Source organism: Crassostrea angulata, chromosome 9 (genome assembly GCF_025612915.1).
Source record: "Crassostrea angulata isolate pt1a10 chromosome 9, ASM2561291v2, whole genome shotgun sequence".
Lineage (NCBI taxonomy): Eukaryota > Metazoa > Mollusca > Bivalvia > Ostreida > Ostreidae > Magallana > Magallana angulata.
This window is the reverse complement of record NC_069119.1, coordinates 39,097,543-39,115,786: the sequence shown is the minus strand read 5'-3', so window position 1 is coordinate 39,115,786 and position 18,244 is coordinate 39,097,543. Positions and strand designations below refer to the sequence as shown.

The following is an 18,244-nucleotide window of genomic DNA, read 5'->3' as shown; positions in this document are numbered from 1 at the left end:
CACCCCTTATGAAATTTTTCCCAGTCTGTCAAGTAAAGAAACAATAAATTGAAAATTTCAATTTTTTAGTTCTGAGAATTTCAAACATGAAAAGATTGAAGAGCTTTAAATTCAGAACATAATTTGGCACAGTGATATGATTTAAAACTGTATATTGCTCTTTTAGATTTTTCATTTTTCAAATGAAATAAAATTTAAATAAATGCCTGATATTGTTCTGATCCGACATCCGGACCATTATTTAATATAATGCATGTGTGTATAATTAAATGGTACCCCGTTACAGGCATTTGCATACAGTCATGCATTAAATCCTTCATTAACGGTATCATATATGCATGTGGACAATTCTATACAATGATGCATATAAATCACTAAACTGGAAAATGCACACTAGCTGAAAGAAGTTAAAAGTTACAATGGATCGGTTTAACCCCCCTTTCCGAAAAAAAAATCAACTCTCTCTCTCTCTCTCTCTCTTTCTCATGATTTATAAAAAAAAACAATACTGACAGCAATTATCAGCGATTAACATGAACTTCATAAAGGATGTTTAATTCTATGCATCATTACACTGGTCAAAACAGTCAAAATATAGGTGATCATTTCATCATTTCGATCGGTGTGTGGTTATCTGCACGTGCTGATCATGTTGTGTTATTATGCGCTTTATCTCAGTTAGGTTACATGGCACAGAACATTGCAGATCTCACGCACTCCTCCACTTATTTTTCTTTCTTTTTTTTTTCCTTTTATTTTATTTTTACAAATTACAGAACATGGTCATTTGTTTAAATGCATGCAATAAAATAAGCGGTTTATCGGTATACAAGTATATCTTGATTTGTGTCAAAATTATTCACGCTTGTAATAATATTGCCCTCTATAAAATGCAAAGAAAAACAAGCACCGTCTAAAACATGAATGCTATATATAAATTTTAAAAAATCCGAATTAATTAAAAGCTATTTATTTATTTAGCAAGCAGTTAAAGACCGTACAGGGGATGTCAGGGGCATGCACTGGGGCAGACAGTGGCTTACAGGGGATGACAGGGGCATAAAGGGGGTGGCAGGGGCTTACAGTGGCACACAGGGGTTGTGGACAGGGGCGCACAGGGGATGACAGGGTATACAGGGGCTCTGTACAGTGGCACACAGGGGATGTACAGGGGATGACAGTGAAAACACAGGGGGTGACAGGGGAAGACAGGGGATTTTCATACGGACAGGGGTTTTTAGAGCCAGTAATTACTTGATGTCTGTTCTGTGTTTTTCTGGATCTGTTTTGGGTATCCGTTTTACGCACTGACATGTAAGCTGAACTACCTTTTATCTTACCACCTGAAAGCCCTAACACTTGTAAATTCCAAATACAATGTAGACATTTGATCATTTTCAGTAGTGATCGTTTAGTAAGCATATACATTTACACTAATGACAGAATGGAGGATGTAAATCAATTTACGCGAATTACCCCATACATTCGCGGAAATAGATTGAATTTTTATTTGAAGATTTCTGTAAAGTCACCGATGTACACGTGTTGATAATGCATTCCAAGCACACATTAGTAATTTTGTTTGCAAAACTTATCTTTAGCAACATAATTTATCGTAGAACAATCCTTCGTTTTTGTAAAAAAAAAAAAAACAAAAAAAAAAAAAAAAAAAAAACCACCGAAATAAACGAGGTCCATGGACAACATCGTATCCGCGTATCATTCTTTATCAGTTTTTAGACTTTTTCTGTATAATTGTATGTTATTTTTTTAACACTCCATGTTCCAGTATCAATCAGGAGGTAACATTTTTAACATTTTAAAATCTATATCATCTTAGAATGCTTGCATAGTAATCTCACAAATTGTAGCATTGTATTTCTTGAGAAGAGATTTTTAACCACTTTCCCTAGTTATTTCTATGTTATACTTTGAACCCCTCCTGGGACGCCAGTATTAGTCCGGGATCTCAATTTTAACAATCTAGAATATTCAGTAATGTAAGCTTTGAACCTTCGATTCAGGTGAGCTAAACAACAATCACGAATAACTGTAAAGGTCATTATAGGCATAATCAAATCAAAAAAAATATTGATTTATTTAAACAGTGTCTCTATTTAAACCATGATACTGCACATGGAGAACTTTAATGAGTTTTTAATCAATACATCATATTTTAAGTTTTCCTGCACTTGAATAAACTGTAAAGGACAACTCGGGACATATGTGTGCTTCTCCAAAAATGTTAATCAAACATTGACCACGCTACTAGTCAACAGGTGGATGAGTATAAAATGGCGATTACACCCATAAAGACGTTTTTGGATTTTAAGAACGATGGATACAATTTCAGATTTATGGGAAATTAATAGAGGATTCACTTTTGGTAAAAAAAAAAGAAGTTCATTTATATTTTATCTCTTCAATTTGCATTGCACAATGCCAACTGTCTTAAAAAGAAAAACAAACCCCGAATAAAAGCAAAAGGAATTGCTGATCCCGTTTGTATATATTATGTAGAGTTTGCAACTAAAACTTTTTGATCTAAATTGGGCTAAAGAAAGAGTGGACTAGATACGAGACACTACAGAAGTTAAATTAAAGAATAAGTATATACATATACGTACACCATGATTAAACTCAACAGAACAGAAATGATATAGCTCACCAAATATCAATCTATTAAAACTACAAATAGTGTATTTTTAATCATGTATTAACACTGTACGTAAACATTCAAATTTATACATGTTAATTGTACAATATTAGCCGTAAACACGAGAACTGATTGGTGAACAAGAGATCTGATACTGCAATACACACTGATTGTTCGACGCGATATCCTGCTTGACAGGTCTTTCAGTTAAACTAGACCCCACTTTCAAGATTTACTTCTTTGAATTGGAGTCTGCTCTCTTTGTCCGCTTTTTTGGTCTGTTCTGTATTTACCTCGTGGCCAGCTCTTGGTCTGTCCTAGCAGACCCAGAACAAACCCAAAGCAGACCCCAATAACTCTATAGTTTGACCTGGCCCTATACAGATATCACTGGTTGGGATAGGTCACTCCGTCACTACCACAGATCATCTCGTCTCCGTTGGCCACGTGATGCTGACAGTCGACCATTAGGAGGTCCAGACACTGGTGTTTCCCAAAGTGGGCATCCATGTTCTGGATTTCCGTGTCGATGTGGGTCTGGGAGTCCGGGTGGTAGTTCCCGCCATGATGACCGTGCTGGGCGCCTAGCAGCGAAATTATTAAGGTACAAAAGGTGAGAGATGTTTAATTATCACGAGAGGAAAAGAAATTTAATGAAATAAAAATATTAAAAATAGTAACTGTTTAATCGTCAACAGACACATGTATAGTCTACATACTGTATACAGGGAATTATTTTCGCCCATTCCACTCTCGTTGTCAGCGGGGGAATTTAAGACTGGGCGAATTACAATTTCTCAAATTATCTTTCTTTAAATTTGGGACAGTATATCTACACATAAAGGTAAAAATGTCAGTAAGATATTTTGAGGAGCGTTAAATTTATTTTTGTTGTTCTGCTTTTAAAATTAAAAGAATCTTTCAGAAAAATGCGCCAAATGTCCCTGATATTCTTCCACCATACTCACTCACATTGTAAAACCAGGGTAGGAAAAAAGTAGGGAGTGGCTTTAGACAGAATGACAGAATAACTACAGATGCGGAATTTTATTAAGGTGGAATAACATATCATTACCAAATGTCTGACCTTTGATCGAAATGAAATTTTGTTTTAGCGACGGCCACATAACTAACTAATTCCAAAGCCGAGTGGATAAAGTGTCGAGCTTGTGATCCGTACATCCCGATTTTGAATAATGCAGGGGCTTTTGTTGTTACTTATTGATTTGAATAGTTTAGATATTTATGTTTTCAACCCAAACTGCAAATTGTTTACTTATTTGACATATATGTACAGTTTTTTTATCATTATATTTTTTTCATTATCAAATAATTCACTGTTAATTTGAATGACTTTTTCCAGGTGTGTTATTCCATCTAAAGGAGTAGGGAATCCTTCTTTTAGCATTATAAGGTGATCAAATTCGGTCGGTATGATCAAATCCGATAAAGCCCGAAGGGCATTATGATGGATGCAACCACGCCCGACCGTATTTGATCACCTCATATTATTCAAAGAATGATTCCTTATTACTTATATTTATATGATTTTCAGCAATTTTACCATTTAATATTAAAACAGTTTTTGGTAAAATGTATTGAACTATATATTACAAAATTGATTCGTAGGCAAAGACTCTGGAAAATGTAAATATTACACCATCTGTTTTATGAATCGGCAAATTATAATTAACTTACTGACAACCCCAATGGTGAAAATGACATGGAAAGATTTCATTATGGTGAGAATTGGAAGCGTTGATCTGTGTGCTGGTCGGGATCTAGGTTCTCTTATCTTTGTCTTCCACGCCCAAGGTCGACGCGTGGACATTGTACATTTCTCCTTTATCTCAAACAAAATCGGTCGACTCTTGCGTATATAACATATCTATGTGGTAGCCAGCCGTAGTCATATAGTCTTCATGTTGTTATGGAATTAGAATTATTGTTTAAAAAACATATGTATTTGAAAATCTCAGGTACATGTATTGGTGGTCAAGTTATTGTTACGCCGGTGCGTCGATTTACCTAAACTAACCTCTAAATTAAGAAAAAAAAATAAACTTCTCTTTGTTTTAAAATTACCAATCGGGTTCATCTATTAAAAACAAGTTATCTGATTCCTTTTTTTTCTGTAGACCTTCTGATAGGGATGTCGGGAAGGAAGATTGATTATACAATAGAAGCATTTTATGAGGAGCTTTGACGTTTTAGTGTTATATCAAAACATCGACGTGACGTAGGCCTGTCTATATCACTGCTGGGCACTAACCCATGGCTCTTTGAAATCAACAACATCTGTCTGGCTTTTAAGCCAATATTACACAATATGTGCATGATTCATTTGAAACTAGAGTCATTCTTGATGCAAGAAAAAGATAGTTACACCACAGCAAAAGTCCGAGGTCTGGTTAAAATGGTTCTACTCTCAGAATGCTTGTTGATTTCAGTTATCATTGCGTAAAAATGTTCACATTAAAAACCAGTTCTTTTTTTCAAATTTTCTCGATCTTTCAAAACATCAGTTTAACTAAGTATTCATCAACTTTTGTGTATTTACTCCGCCCCAACCCCAAACCCCCTTCCAAATCCAACAAAACCTCTTATCTTTTTTTTTGGTCTGTTTTGTTGTTGTTGTGGGGGGGGGGGGGGGGTATTGATACACGAAAAAGGTGAAAAGTTATGAACAATTATATATATATATATATATATATATATATATATATATATATATATATATATATATATATATATATATATATATATATCGAGGGGTGTCAATTTCAACTGTTATCCTACCAAACAGACAGTATTTATTTTATCATACTGAATGTCTTAATTTTAGAAAAACAATTTTTATTGCTTTTATAAAGAAATGACGTAAATTCTACGGCGAACCGTACGCGCATAAATTACGCGCATGTAACAATTCTTTATGTTACCCGTTGCTAAGTGCGTTGCTAACGCTGAGGGTAATAGGACGGATTATCAACCGCGTCTTAACCAATCAGATTTCAGTATTTAACATGAAAGTATATAGAGGTTGGTCGTGGAACAGTTTACAACGGCACAAACGAGTTTGTAATTTTTTTATACAGGCAAAAGTGGCTCACATGAATCTCAAATGAAATTCGCATGAATTTCATGCGAATTCTTTGCATGAGAAAGAGATTAAAAGTAACATGCATGACTTTCATGCGAAAAATACATGCAATTTTGACACAAATTTCATGCGAATATCGTACTATTAAAATTGTATAGTATTTCTAGATCTGGTATTTAGATGTAAAAAAAAAACATTGATAAGAAAAAAGATTTCAATTTTATATATTTTATGTAGAGAATATTTATGATTTAATTGTGAATTAAAACTAATCAGAATTAGCTAGATCAATGACATTGATTTATACAAAAGCCATGAACTCTAACGTTAAACACCACAATAATTTTGATATGAATGTTTTATTTTTCAACTTGGTACTTTGGATTATTTTTCCATATTTATCATTCAATTTACATCCATGTTTGCAAATGTAAAGATAAAGATACCATTTTAATTATTGATAATATTTTTTTTTTTTTTTTTTACTGTGGTCATGTGTCTTACATTTGGATATCCATAATAGCTGAATCAGTATAAATAAGCGTTTAATTTATCAGATCATATATTTAAACTGTTTATTCAAATCAAATTGATACTGATTTAAAATATGTGTTAATGAGAGTTAATGATACTAAAAACAATTAAGTGGTTTTATCAATTCAATGGATTGATTGAAAAAAAAAATTGATAAATGAAATTGAAAGTGAATGTCTTTATTTGTCATTTACTTTTTATATGCATATCAATTTTTAAGTGAAATTCGCATAAAATTATTGTGAATTTGTCACAAATACATAATTGCATAAAAAACATGCGAAGAAAATACGCATGAAAATTGTACAAATTTCATGTAAATATCATGCGAAAATATTTGCATGATACTCGTATGAGAAGCTTTCCGTCTAATTTTTGCATGTTTTTTGCATGATTTGCTAACAATCAAAGTACTGAAGTACTGAGGGGAGTTGATTTAATCGATTATCAACTTATCTTGCGTGGCAATTAGTTTCTAGTCGGTATTTAAATTACGTATTTTTTATAATATGAATTTTAATCAGACTTTTCAGACAAGAATTTAGAGAAACCCCATGTAAATCATGTTGAGTAATATTTAAAGATAGATTTCAAACTATGTATTAGTAATCGAAACAATTCTAAAAATTGTATGGATCAAAGCACTATTAATATTGAACTCCAGTCTTGTTCAACCAGACGCTCAGTTGTCTCCGTTAATTTCCGACAAGCAAGAGAGCCTCTCTGTTTGTCGGAGATTTACGGAGACAGCCGAGCTTTTGGCTGAACGAGACTATATTAAACTTTGGCGTAGGAATACATGAGACTACATAAATATCTAAATTGTTCGTATTATATAAAATCTTACTATTTCCAAAGTGTTTATAGATAAGTTTCCTTGAAGAACAATGCTTCAGCATACATTACATCGAATTGTTCTATTATATTCAAGAACTAAGACTTGTCAGCGGTGATGATTTGTGCTTAGGTCCAAACACTGTTTCACTTTCGGTTTGCCAGAGTGATTGCATAGGATAGTTGATTAAAATAAACTCCCAAAAAGTAACACGAATGAAAATCGTGCGAACCACCTTTTCATGTGTACTGTACAACCTTTTAGAACGTAACATATTATCTTCGATTCGAAAATCTTAGCACGAAAAGACAACGTTCAATCATATTCTCTATAGTTTTTTGATTAGTTGTAGAATCACAACTTTGAAAAATCTATATATTAGGCCTAAAAACAAGTTGTGTGTTTAGGGTAACCCGACCTAACCTACAACAATGCCCCGATCCTACCATTTTTAGATGTATGTTTTTATCCCATTATGTGTTATTTCTATAAAAAAAATCCGTTTTTAAATATGAAACAAACAATATATTTAGGATTCATGCAGAAAAAAAAAATGAAAAAACGAGAAAAAAAACCTACTTACCTAACCTAATTGTTTCATCAGTGTTACCCTAAACACATATTTTTTTTAAAAGGCCTTAATAAGTTTATGCGATTGTCTATTCCTCACCAGCATAAGAATCTAGCTTTGCTTACTATTACGGTTTCACCGTTTGTATACAGGTATATGTAAATATGTTTATATGACTTGTAATCATTGTACTATTTATTAGGATTGGGAGAATAGATTAACTGATTTCAAAGATAGCTGGTTTATAGGAACAACTCGATACCGCCTTAAGTCCGAGTTTCAAACGTGTGTATTTTCTTAAAGGATTTGATCTGAGAACCGAGTGTTGGGGAAGTTAAAATGTTTGTATTGTTGATGACTGCCACCAAAAATGTGCGTTTTAAAATAAAATTATACCCCAACGTGGTGAAAAATAATCTTAAATTCAACAACTGTTTAATAACACAATTTCTTTTCATGAAATCAGAATTACGTCTTAGAACGATGAACAAAGGCACGACAAAGTAGGAGGATGTTCATGTAAAAACCAGGTGAGTATAGCGGACACCAGGGCCCCCACCCAGAGGGGCGGTGGCGTCTATGTAAAGGGCCGTGGTGGACTAAAGCATGACCAGATTGGAGAATCCTCGTCAGACCATTCCTTTTTAAAGCAAAACTCCTCTAGATCTTAAACCCGCTAAATGGAATTTCGAAAAACACTGTGAAGATGTTCATATAACCATAAACATTCGACTTCATTAATTCATACTGAATATAGTACATAATGAACAGTTTCTAAGCGCAACTCCTCGCAAACCGCTGTACAGAATCACGTAAAGCCTTGTAGGTTTTTAGGACATTATCTGTAAATGTGCACAATACCAGTGCTAGTAATTACTAATTCCAATATTTTTTGTGAGTTCTTGAGCATTTCAATTTATAATTTTATTGTTGTTAAAAAAAAGTATAGACATGCATGATTGAAGGAAAGTTTGCTATGATAGATTTAGGATGAGTTGTGCCCCTTTTAATATCAAATCATTTTCTTTATAACATGCATATTGAGGGAGATACACAATGCTCAGAAAAATATTTTGAACCATTATTGTTTTCTTGTTCTTTTGTAAACTACACAGAGTCTAACTAATAACAATATATCTGTGAGCCAATGCTCACTAGTGATACCCCCGCTCTGATGTGAATATGCAAAATAAGCAAAGTCGACATTTTACAGAAAGGTGGCATCCGATTGGTACAGAAATATATCCAACAAAATGGCATGCCTAAACAAATAGTGTGTTAACATTTCAAGCATCTGTGATAAATAGCTGCTGAGAAATCTATGCCGAAAATTGTTTGAAAATTTCGGCTAAAAATAAACAAAGTCGTCATTTAACAGGAAGTTGACACCCGATTGGTAGAGAAATATATCCCATGATATGACCTACCTATATAAATATTGTGTAAAAATTGCATGCATCTGCGATTAATAGTTGCTGAGAAATCTTTGACGAAAATTTGTTTGAAAATTTTGGCAACAAATAAAAAAGTCGTCATTTAACAGGAAGTTGACACCCGAGTGGTACATAAATATATCCCACGATATGGCATGCCGAAACAAATAGTGTGTTAAAATTTCAAGCATCTGCGATAAATAGTTGCTGAGAAATCTTTGACGAAAATTTGTTTGAAAATGTTGGCTAAAATTAAACAAAGTCGTCATTTAACAGGAAGTTGACGTCTGATTGGTACAAAAATACATCCCACGATATAGCATGCCTAAACAAATAGTGTTTTGAAATTTCAAGCATCTGCGATAAATAGCTGCTGAGAAATCTTTGAGGAAATTTTTTTTGAACATTTTGTTTAAAAAATAAGCAAAGTCGTTATCTAACAGTCAGTTGACGTCCGATTGGTACAAAAATATATCCCACGATATGGCATGCCTTAACAAACACTGTGTTAAAATTTCAAGCATTTGTGATAAATAGTGCTGAGATAAATGCGACAGACATTTTTGTTACGGACGGACAGACAGACAGACAGACGGACAGACGGACGGACGGACGGACGGAGCGGGGGTATAAAAAGATATAACTACATGGATAGTTAGATGTATTTTATTTACTTTCATATACATCAAATGTGAATCATAAGTGAGATAACTTGGCAAAAAAAAAAAACATAACATGATGTGCAAAACTGTGTAGAGATATAAAATAACACACGGTCCGTAAGTCTTTGTAGAGCTATAAACACACGGTCTGTTACATCACTGAATAAGTTTGTGTAGAGCTATAAACACATTGTCCGTTACATCACTGAATAAGTTTGTGTAGAGCTATAATCACACGGTCCGTTACATCACTGAATAAGTTTGTGTAGAGCTATAAACAGGGTCCGTTACATCACTGAATAAGTTTGTGTGGAGCTATAAACACAGGGTCCGTTACATCACTGAATAAGTTTGTGTAGAGCTACAAACACAAGGTCCGTTACATCACTGAATAAGTTTGCAAAGAGCTATAAACACACGGTCAGTTACATCACTGAATAAGATACCGATATCCGTCTCTTTAGGAAATACTTTGTCCGATTCCACCAATAACTGTGTTGGATACTTTAAATAGAAAACCATGGTCAGGAATTTACAATGTTTGTATTCATTAGCATTCTTCATCTCTAATGGTGAAAAAAGAAACAATGATATAACCTAAAGACTAAATAATAATAATTAATTATTAATCATTATTTAATTTATCTCTGCAATCTAATTTCATTACATTCAATTTCATATAAAGCAACAGACAGCAATGTTTGGATGATCACAAAGTGTGAAATAAACAGGAGTCAGTATTACAGTCCAAAGGAATTATACACAGGTCGATTTCAGCTGCAGATGTTGAACAAAGGGACAAACACCATGTGTGGTTTTGAGAGCAGACTAGATTTGTATAGAAACATTTACAACCTGTCAATATCCAAGCTATCTCCATTCTACGGCTGATGTTGAGCTTAACATAGCCTCCCCATCAGGAAGGGGTCTGTGCTCATCTACAACAAGTCATTAATTAGCTGTTAATTAATCTATATCATACACGTTATGTAATGATACATACACAACTACAAATACATAAAATTAAATAAATAAAGACAGAGCTACATCTACAAATAAGTTCAAACTAATTACACTGACACATGCTTTAATTGTTATGTAATTAATTGACATAATTAATTATGTCAATTGACATACACTTGTTACAAAACCATTTACAAATACATGTGTCACTATATTAAAATATGGTTTATTAATTACACTGAGTTAATCTATAAATTAACTAACTAGAATGACATGTGACTGTACATCTTATTTGATTTTTATTTATCTTACATAAACAATGAATCCCAAAGTGGATACAGCTAAACCCTGCAATAATGAACTGTTTATATTGACAAACAATCACACAGATAAACATGTCTTACATGTATCTTATTGACTGATAATTAACACGGACTGTGTGTCTTAGTTATCTATATCTAATTAATGTAAATGATAATGACTCAGACTTACCTGTCAGAGCGTCCTTTCTGGTGATATACCTGTAGACACACACCTTGTTGTTGTCCTCCGATCCGACCCAGAGACGGTGAGTGTTGACATCATAACTCAAGCCCCATGGTCTACCCATCTCTTGTGATTCTGTCAGTAGATGTGACAGGAACTGACCGTCCTTGTCTAACATCTGTACTGTTTTGGTTCTATCATCACATACTAGGATGTGTGACAGTGCATCAGTACAGATTCCACGTGGCCATAGTCCTGATCCTGATGGATGTCCTGTGTAGGAGAAACGATGTCTTCCTCCACGCTCTGTCACCACTACAGCACCAGACAAAAAATCAGACACCACGACATCCCCATTGTTATTATCTGTTATATAGTGAGGCTGACTATACAGTCGCAGTCCAGTGTTGTCATGTTGCATGGTTTGTGTCAGTTGTCCGCTCTTGTTGTACCGGGTTACCTTGCCTGTCTTTGTATGTATATAACACATTCCGACCAGTAGATGCCCAGTGGACGGGGACCAGTACACACACCGTGGTCTCCATGTAGAGTCTGTTCTCTCTATAAATGTGGTGGTTGTTTTCATATCCTTTGACCGTTTTTTGATGTTAAAACTCCTATCTATATAAATCAGTTCACTCTCACTGTTCACTGTGTGTGATCCATTACCAATAAATATATCACAACTACATGGATCCTGCACACGATGTAGTGGGACACCTGTTGCGTCTGTCAAGATGATATTGTATTTATCACTGACCAAGACCCGGTCTGTTGTCACACAGGAAATGTGATAAGAACGATTAACACCAGTCACTGTGAGAGAGTGAATTAACATCAGTTTCAGCAGACACTTGTTTTCTTGCTGTGGTTTTTCTGTCCCTGGGATTGGGATTCCACTCAGTGACTCCATCACACGACTTTGATCTACAAACATCAAACATAGAGTTCTAATCCTGTATTGTTATTACGTTAATTCATTACTCTGGATTAAAGTTAGTAAAAAGATTAAGTTAATTAAATACTGTGATTGAAGTAATTTAATTAAAAAAATTAACCACATAAAATGAAATTCTCTTGTATTATAACTTGTTTTCATAACCATGATAACGTTTACATCTTCTTATTCAAATAAGTTTGAGCAATAAACTACATATGGTAACATGTATATACATGTAATATTGAATAACAATTACATAGATATATAACTAATATATGAATTACAACCACAATGAAATATATATAAACTGAATAAACAATTAAGTATGACTTGTGTGATAGAACAAAAATAACTAAGGTATACTTAGATCTCACTGAAACCTGTATGATACCTAACACATATATACTACATCAATGATAATGACTCAGACTTACCTGTCAGAGCGTCCTGTCTGGTGATATACCTGTAGACACACACCTTGTTGTTGTCCTCCGATCCGACCCAGAGACGGTGAGTGTTGACATCATAGCTCAGGCCCCATGGTCTACCCATCTCTTGTGATTCTGTCAGTAGATGTGACAGGAACTGACCGTCCATGTCTAACATCTGTACTGTTTTGGTTCTATCATCACACACCAGGATGTGTGACAGTGCGTCAGTACAGATTCCCCATGGCTTTAGTCCTGATCCTGATGGATGTCCTGTGTAGGAGAAACGATGTCTTCCTTCACGGTCTGTCGCCACTACAGCACCAAACAATAAGTCAGACACCACGACATCCCCATTGTTATTCTCTGTTATATAGTGAGGCTGACTATACAGTCGCAGTCCAGTGTTGTCATGTTGTATGGTTTGTGTCAGTTGTCTACTCTGGTTGTACCGGGTTACCTTGCCTGTCTTTGTATGTCTATTATAACACATTCCGACCAGTAGATGCCCAGTGGACGGGGACCAGTACACACACCGTGGTCTCCATGTAGATTCTGTTCTCTCTATAAATGTGGTGGTTGTTTTCATGTCCTTTGACAGTTTGTTGATGTTATAATTCCTATCTATATAAATCAGTTCACTCTCACTGTTCACTGTGTGTCCATAGAAATCACTCCATGAATCCACCACATGATATAGAGGGACACCTGTTGTGTCTGTCAACATGAGATTGTTTCTATCATCACTGACCCAGACCCGGTCTGATGTCACACAGGAAATGTGAAAACAACCACCAGCACCTGTCACTGTGAGAGATTGATGGAACTCAGGAACAGACGTCAGTTTCAGCAGACACTGGTTTCCTACGCGTCGGTTTCCTCTCTCTGTGATTTGGATTACACTCAGTGACTCCATGACATCCTCCTTGTTGAGTGACTGAGTCATGGAGAGCTGGCTGGTGTGGAGTGTAGGATGTATCTGGGGAAGGGCTGTCTTTATGGAGGTGAGGAATTGTAGCGGTCTGATTACTCTCCTCTGTTCATATATGTGTACATGTCTCTGTAGGCTGACAATGTGTATGATCATTTCTTTTTTCTGTTTTAAACATCTGTGTTTGAAATCAAAGTCACAGAACACATTACACATGAAATCGTTTTGTATATAGTCAATGAGATGCTTCAGTTTCTGGGCCTTTGTTAACATCTCTGATTGATAGAGGGAGAATTCTGTGCGACAGGTTTTGAAATCAGTTTTGATTCGTGGCAGGAGAACAGGTCTGTAAAAGAGAGCGTCACTTCTGATGGTGTGAATGGTTCCTCTGTGTTGTTGTCGCGTTTTTTTATAAATTGCTCTAATATCTAGTGTCCTGTGTTCTTTATGCTGTGTGCAATGGAAACAGACAGGGAGTTCACAAGGTTCACAGTACATTCCAAGTAGCATGTCGGGGTGTCTCACACAATACTCTTCTTTTGGGATGTAGTTGAATCTATTACGGTGTGACAAAACATCATGGTCTATTGTTTGGAGATCTTTTACATGGCTCTTTTTACACTGGGGACACAGATCATATTGACACGATACACAATAGTACTCTGTGTCCCCCGGACACTTAGAACACTGATGTACTTTACATGGAGTGCTTGCTGTTTCCATTGTGTGGAGGGACTAGGTCTCAAAACTTGTTTAATAAAAGAATAAAGTGTTTTAAATGATGTCAACTATTTATTCCGTATATTAAAAATATTAAATTTTATAATGAGTGTTTTCATTTAAAATTGATTTTACTTTAAAGTAATAATATACAAATATCATATATATAATAAAAATATATTTCCCTACAAAGATACATGATGATTCATATGGATAATGATTCATCAATATGGCTCTGGTTACAGAAACACTCAACTTGATAAAGAAATGGCCCAACATATGATTGACACAAGAGAAAGAGAGAGAGAGAGAGAGAGAGAGAGAGAGAGAGAGAGAGAGAGAGGTTTTAGTAGAAAAAGTCACAGAGAGTAGGATATAGTTAGAAAATGAGCAGAAAAATATCTAAATGAGAGAGATATATAAAAACAGATAGAAAGAAAGCAAAAGTACATGGTTAACAGAAAGTTTGTCAGAAAAAGAGGGAGAGAGAGAATACATGTTTAGCAGATAAAGTCTTGACCACTCCCTCTCCCATAATTTCTCTGCTTAACATGTATTATATATATCTCTCTCTCACACACATACTGCTGCTCTCTCTTTCTCTCTCTCTCTCTCAAATTCTTGCTCTATATATCTCTCTTAGACTTCTTTACTCTTTCAAACTTTCTCCATTAAACATCTGTACTCTTGCTTTCTCTCTCTCTCTCTCTCTCTCTCTGTCTCTCTCTCTCTATCTCTCTTTCTCGCTCTCTCTCTCTCTGGCATTCTATGTTATACGTGTACTGGTATTCTTGTATTCTCCTGTTTTTATCTCTATCTATCCTTCTCTCATTCTCCAGAACATTTCTCAGACAAATATTCTCTCTCTCTCTCTCTCTCTCTCTCTCTCTCTCTCTCTGTATATCTCTCAGACTTTTCCTGCTTAGCATGAACTCATGCTTTCTCATTCCTTCTTTCATTCTCTATCCCAGCAGGGTTGTTTCAAAGACCTGGGGGAGGGGACTTCCCCCCACCTAAAATAATTACCTGGCTATTATTGCATTTCAACACAATCTAGCTATTTTTTAGCTAGACCCCCATACCTCCTTTTACTATTTTACTTCTATTTCATTTTTAAGAGACAACCCTGCTATCCCTCCTCAAAATTTCTCTGCTTTTCATACATGCTTGTTTTCTCTGAGAGAGAGAGAGAGAGAGAGAGAGAGAGAGAGAGACAGACAGACAGACAGACAGACATACATATAAAGAAAACAAGTACCTATACATGTTAAAGCGAAAAATTATGGAAGAGGGAATGAGATACATTCTGTCACTGCTAAATGTAACCATTGTCTTTCTCTCTCACAAACTTTCTCTATGAACATTTACTCTCTTTTTCTGACATGTACATTTGCTCTCTTTCTTTATTTTTTTCTCTGCTATATATGTACTTTTGGTCGTTCTCTCTTAGACTTTCGCTGTTAAACATGTACCCTTGCTCTCTCATTCTTTCCTCTTTTTTTTATCTTTCCAATTTCCCCAACACAGCTTAACAGAAACTTTTGCCTTCTAATTTTTCTCTTAGTTTCACTTTTAAACCTAATATCTCTCTCTCTTCTCTCTCTCTTCTCTCTCTCTCTATTTTTTTCTGTTTAACATGTAAACTTTTTATCTCTCCATCCTTTTCTCACTGGAACAATTTCCAGACAAGTACTCCCTCTCTCTCTCCCTGACTTTCATATACCGGTACATGTACCATTGTCTCTCCATTCTTTCATTCTCTCTCTCTCTCTTTCTCTCTCTCTCTCTGTATATCTCTAAGACGTTCCTTGCTTAGATTGTTTCTCATTCCTTCTATCATTCTATATCCTTTCTCAAAACCTCTTTAGTTTCATAAGTATGCTTGCTTTCTTTGCGGAGAGAGAGACAGAGTTAGGAGAGAACAAGTGGCAAAAGGGCTTGAGAGACTTTCTCTGCTAAACATGTACCCACTCTCTTTCTATGACACTTAGTTTCTCTGTCTCTCTTGTCTCTATAACTTTCTTTGTTAAACATGTCCTGGTTCTTTTGCTCTCTATTATTTTCTCTCTATTAATTGAAATTGAAACACATCAATTATATTTGAGGTCATATGACAATTGGCTGATAGTGTATGACTGGCTTTCCCCCTTACCCTGTCTGAGTATTTGACTGTGGTCTATGGCTGGTTTTCCCCTTACCCTGTCTGATTATTTGACTGTGGCCTATGACTGGCTTTCCCCCTCACCCTGGCTAAGTATTTGACTGTGGCCTATGACTGGTTTTCCCCCTTACCCTGGCCGAGTATTTGACTGTGGTCTTTGACTGATTTTCCCCCTTACCCTGGCCGAATATTTGACTGTGGCCAATGACTAGCTTTCCCCCTTACCCTGGCCGAGTATTTGACAGTGGTCTATGACTAGCTTTCCCCCTTACCCTGGCCGCATATTTGACTGTGGCCTATGACTGGCTTTCACCCTTACCCTGGCCGAGTATTTGACTGTGGTCTATGACTAGTTTTCCCCCTTACCCTGGCCGAGTATTTGACTGTGGTCTATGACTGGTTTTCACCCTTACCCTGGCTGAGTATAAGACTGTGGTCTATGACTGGTTTTCCCCCTTACCCTGGCTAAGTATTTAACTGTGATCTATGACTACTTTTCATCCTTACCCTGGCCGAGTATTTGACTGTGGTCTATGACTGGTTTCCCCCCTTACCCTGGCTGAGTATTTGACTGTGACCTAAGACTGCCTTTCCCCTTACCCTGGCCGAATATTTGACTGTGGCCTATGACTGGCTTTCCCCTTATCCTGGCTGAGTATTTGACTGTGATCTATGACTGGTTTTCCCCCTTACCCTGTCTGAGTATTTGACTGTGGCCTATGACTGGTTTTTACTCTATCCCTGTCTGAGTACTTGACTGTGGCCTATGATTGACTTTCCCCCATACCCTGGCGGAGTATTTGACTGTGGTCTATGACTGACTTTCCCCCTTACCCTGGCTGAGTATTTGACTGTGGTATATGACTGGCTTTCCCCCTTACCCTGGCTGAGTATTTGACTGTGGTCTATGACTGGTTTTCCCCCTCACCCTGGCCAAGTATTTGACTGTGGTCTATGACTGGCTTTCCCTCTTTCCCTGGCCGTGTATTTGACTGTAGTCTATGACTGGTTTTCCCCCTTACCCTGGCCGAGTATTTGACTGTGGCCTATGACTGGTTTTCCCCCTTACCCTGGCCGAGCATTTGACTGCTGTCTATGACTGGTTTTCCCCCTTACCCTGGCCGAGTATTTGACTGTGGTCTATGACTGGTTTTCCCCCTTACCCTGGCTGAGTATTTGACTGTGGTCTATGACTGGTTTCCCCCCTTACCCTGGCCGAGTATTTGACTGTGGTCTATGACTGGCTTTCCCCTTTACCCTGGCCGAGTATTTGACTGTGGTCTATGATTGGCTTCCCCTTACCCTGGCTGAGTTTTTGACTGTGGTCTATGACTGGTTTTCCCCCTTACCCTGTCATAGTATTTGACTGTGCCCTATGACTGGCTTTCCCCCTTACCCTTGCTAAGTTTTTGGCTGTGGTCTATGACTGGCTTTATCCCTTACCCTGGCTGAGTATTTGACTGTGGTCTATGACTGGCCTTCCCCCTTACCCTGGCCGAGTATTTGACTGTGGCCTAGGACTGGTTTTCCCCCTTACCCTGGCCGAGTATTTGACTGTGGTCTATGACTAGCTTCCCCCTTTACCCTGGCTGAGTATTTGACTGTGGTCTATGACTGGTTTTCCCCCTTACCCTGGCCGAGTATTTGACTGTGGCCTATGACTTGCTTTCCCTTTACCCTGGCTGAGTATTTGACTGTGGTCTATGACTGGTTTTCCCCCTTACCCTGGCCGAATATTTGACTGTGGTCTATGACTGGTTTCCCCCTTACCCTGGCTGAGTATTTGACTGTGGTCTATGACTGGTTTATCCCCTTACCCTG

General features: G+C 36.5%; 1 protein-coding gene across 3 annotated transcripts in view; it reads right to left on the bottom strand.

The window, feature by feature from the left end:
- Positions 1–14,353, bottom strand: part of LOC128162487 (uncharacterized) — a 52,685-nt gene extending 38,332 nt beyond the window's left edge. For all 3 annotated transcript variants that reach the window (XM_052825720.1, XM_052825719.1, XM_052825718.1), the window contains exons 1-2: positions 12,618–14,353; positions 11,250–12,170 (exon numbers count right to left, since the gene is read on the bottom strand). In XM_052825720.1, the coding sequence (XP_052681680.1) occupies positions 11,250–12,170; positions 12,618–14,265 (2,569 nt within the window). In that variant the 5' untranslated portion in view covers positions 14,266–14,353. The remainder of the gene's footprint in view (positions 1–11,249; positions 12,171–12,617) is intronic.
- Between the last annotated feature and the right edge of the window lie 3,891 nt (positions 14,354–18,244).